This window comes from Petaurus breviceps, unplaced genomic scaffold (genome assembly GCF_028583685.1).
Source record: "Petaurus breviceps papuanus isolate PSGF00001 unplaced genomic scaffold, PetGlider_PUasm1.0 37, whole genome shotgun sequence".
Taxonomy (NCBI): Eukaryota; Metazoa; Chordata; class Mammalia; order Diprotodontia; family Petauridae; genus Petaurus; species Petaurus breviceps.
The window spans coordinates 6,850,150-6,852,180 of NW_027186296.1; the positions used below are offsets into that span (position 1 = coordinate 6,850,150).

The window sequence follows — 2,031 nt, forward strand, 5'->3', positions numbered from 1 at the left end:
CATCTATCTATCTATCTATCTATCTATCTATCTATCTATCTATCTATCTATCTATCATCTATCTATCTATCTCTATATCGAAGTTTAACCTTGAATTGTGGTAGTCTTTTGTGGACCAGGGGCTTTTTGGTGTGCAACAAATAGATGATATGAGGAAAATTTGAATGACATGTCTCCATGATTGGTAAGATTACTAGTATTCCTTTATGATATGTTTATATTATGAACTATCTAGTGAAATGGAATACATAGGCACAGACAATTACATCCCAACCAAACTTGAAGCTTATGGTCCAAATATAGTAGTTTGGTAGCCTATATTTCCCTCAATACTTGAGGATGATTTTGATCACTAATCTCAATCTTGGCCACGTTGCTAGGCAGTTGCAGATTACATTGTCCAAACCTTTCCCACCTTCAGGCATTTGCATGCACTAACCTTTCATTCATATCCTTGCCTAATAATTTTTACTTTTCTTGTTCCTTTTTTTTTCCCCATTTCCCATTCCCAAATGAGTAGATGAACCAGACAAATGCAACTGAAGTTACTGAGTTTGTTCTCCTGGGACTTTCTTCTTCCTCAGAGCTGCAACCTGTGCTTTTCTTCCTGTTTCTGGGGTTGTATCTCCTGACAATACTAGGAAATGGCCTCATTATCATCACCGTGACTTCTGATCATTACCTTCGCTCAGCCCCTATGTACTTTCTGCTCTGCAATCTCTCCTTCCAAGACCTTTGCTACTCTACTGTCACTGTACCTAAGATGCTGTCCCACTTTGTCACCCACCACAAAACAATTTCCTTCCAGGGCTGTGTAGCCCAGATGTTTTTCTTCCATTTCACTGGAAGCACAGAGATATTCATCCTCACCATCATGGCATATGACCGCTACATAGCTATCTGCCGGCCTCTCCACTATGAACTTATCATGAGCCAACGTACTTGCTGGGTACTGGCAGGTTCATCAGTTCTGGGAGGCGTTATCCATTCCATTACTCAGGTCCTGCTCATTTTACGTTTGCCTTTCTGTGGCCCAAATGAGCTGGACAATTTCTACTGTGATATTCCACAGGTCATTAAGCTGGCCTGCACAAATACCTTTGTAGTGGGCCTCTTGATGGTTTCTAACAGTGGTTTGGTCACACTTCTGTGCTTTATAGTGCTTCTTATCTCCTATACAGTTCTCTTGATAAGAATAAGAAACCACTTGGCTGACGGAAAGAGTAAAGCCCTCTCCACTTGTGCTTCCCATCTGATGGTGGTGACATTGGTGTTTGTGCCCTGTGTATATATCTATGCCAGGCCCTTTCAGACATTTCCAGCTGACAAGTTGATCTCCATCCTCTACACAATCATCACCCCAATGCTGAATCCACTCATCTATACCCTGAGGAATGCAGAGATGAAAAATGCCATGAGAAGGATATGGAACTACTCTGTCTGAATTGGAAGATGGTCCAGTCAGTTTCTTTCTGACAAAATGCATTGCTAGAAAAGGCATCCTAAATTGAAAAAGAATTATTATGCCACATTCATCCATCAATTTATGTATTACACACATGCATTTATGTATACATATATATGCATATATACATGGATACAGTTGTAATTATATTCTTATAATTACAAAGAATACATATATTATATATGGACACTTCATAAACTTTAAAGTGCTGTAAAGTTATGAACTATAATTACCACAATGTTATCTAGGTTCTTCAAGTTACAGTATACAAAGGACTGTCATGATGCCAAGCATTATTTCAGTTCTTGGTAAATAAACATTGTACTGAAATTTTAGTGGACATAAGGAGATTGGCAATCATATGGATTCTTGGTCTCAAAAATTCAATTGAGTTCAAGCACATAAAGCATCTACTACTGTGTTTTCCATTTTGCTAGGCACAGGGAAAGAGGAATACCTTAGATGAGATATTACTCCTGTCCTCCTGGAGGTTATAGTCTAGGGCATGGGAAGAGGATATAAGACTCATAAACAACTTTATTAGATATTATTTCACAACAAATATA

The 2,031-nt window shown here is 38.6% G+C and overlaps 1 protein-coding gene across 1 annotated transcript; it reads left to right on the forward strand.

The window, feature by feature from the left end:
* Positions 1 to 235: 235 nt before the first annotated feature.
* On the forward strand, positions 236 to 1,444 carry LOC138168738 (olfactory receptor 4D5-like). The gene has a single exon (XM_069097601.1). The coding sequence runs from the start codon at positions 521 to 523 to the stop codon at positions 1,442 to 1,444; it is 924 nt and encodes a 307-aa protein (XP_068953702.1). The 5' UTR covers positions 236 to 520.
* The last annotated feature ends 587 nt before the right edge of the window (positions 1,445 to 2,031 follow it).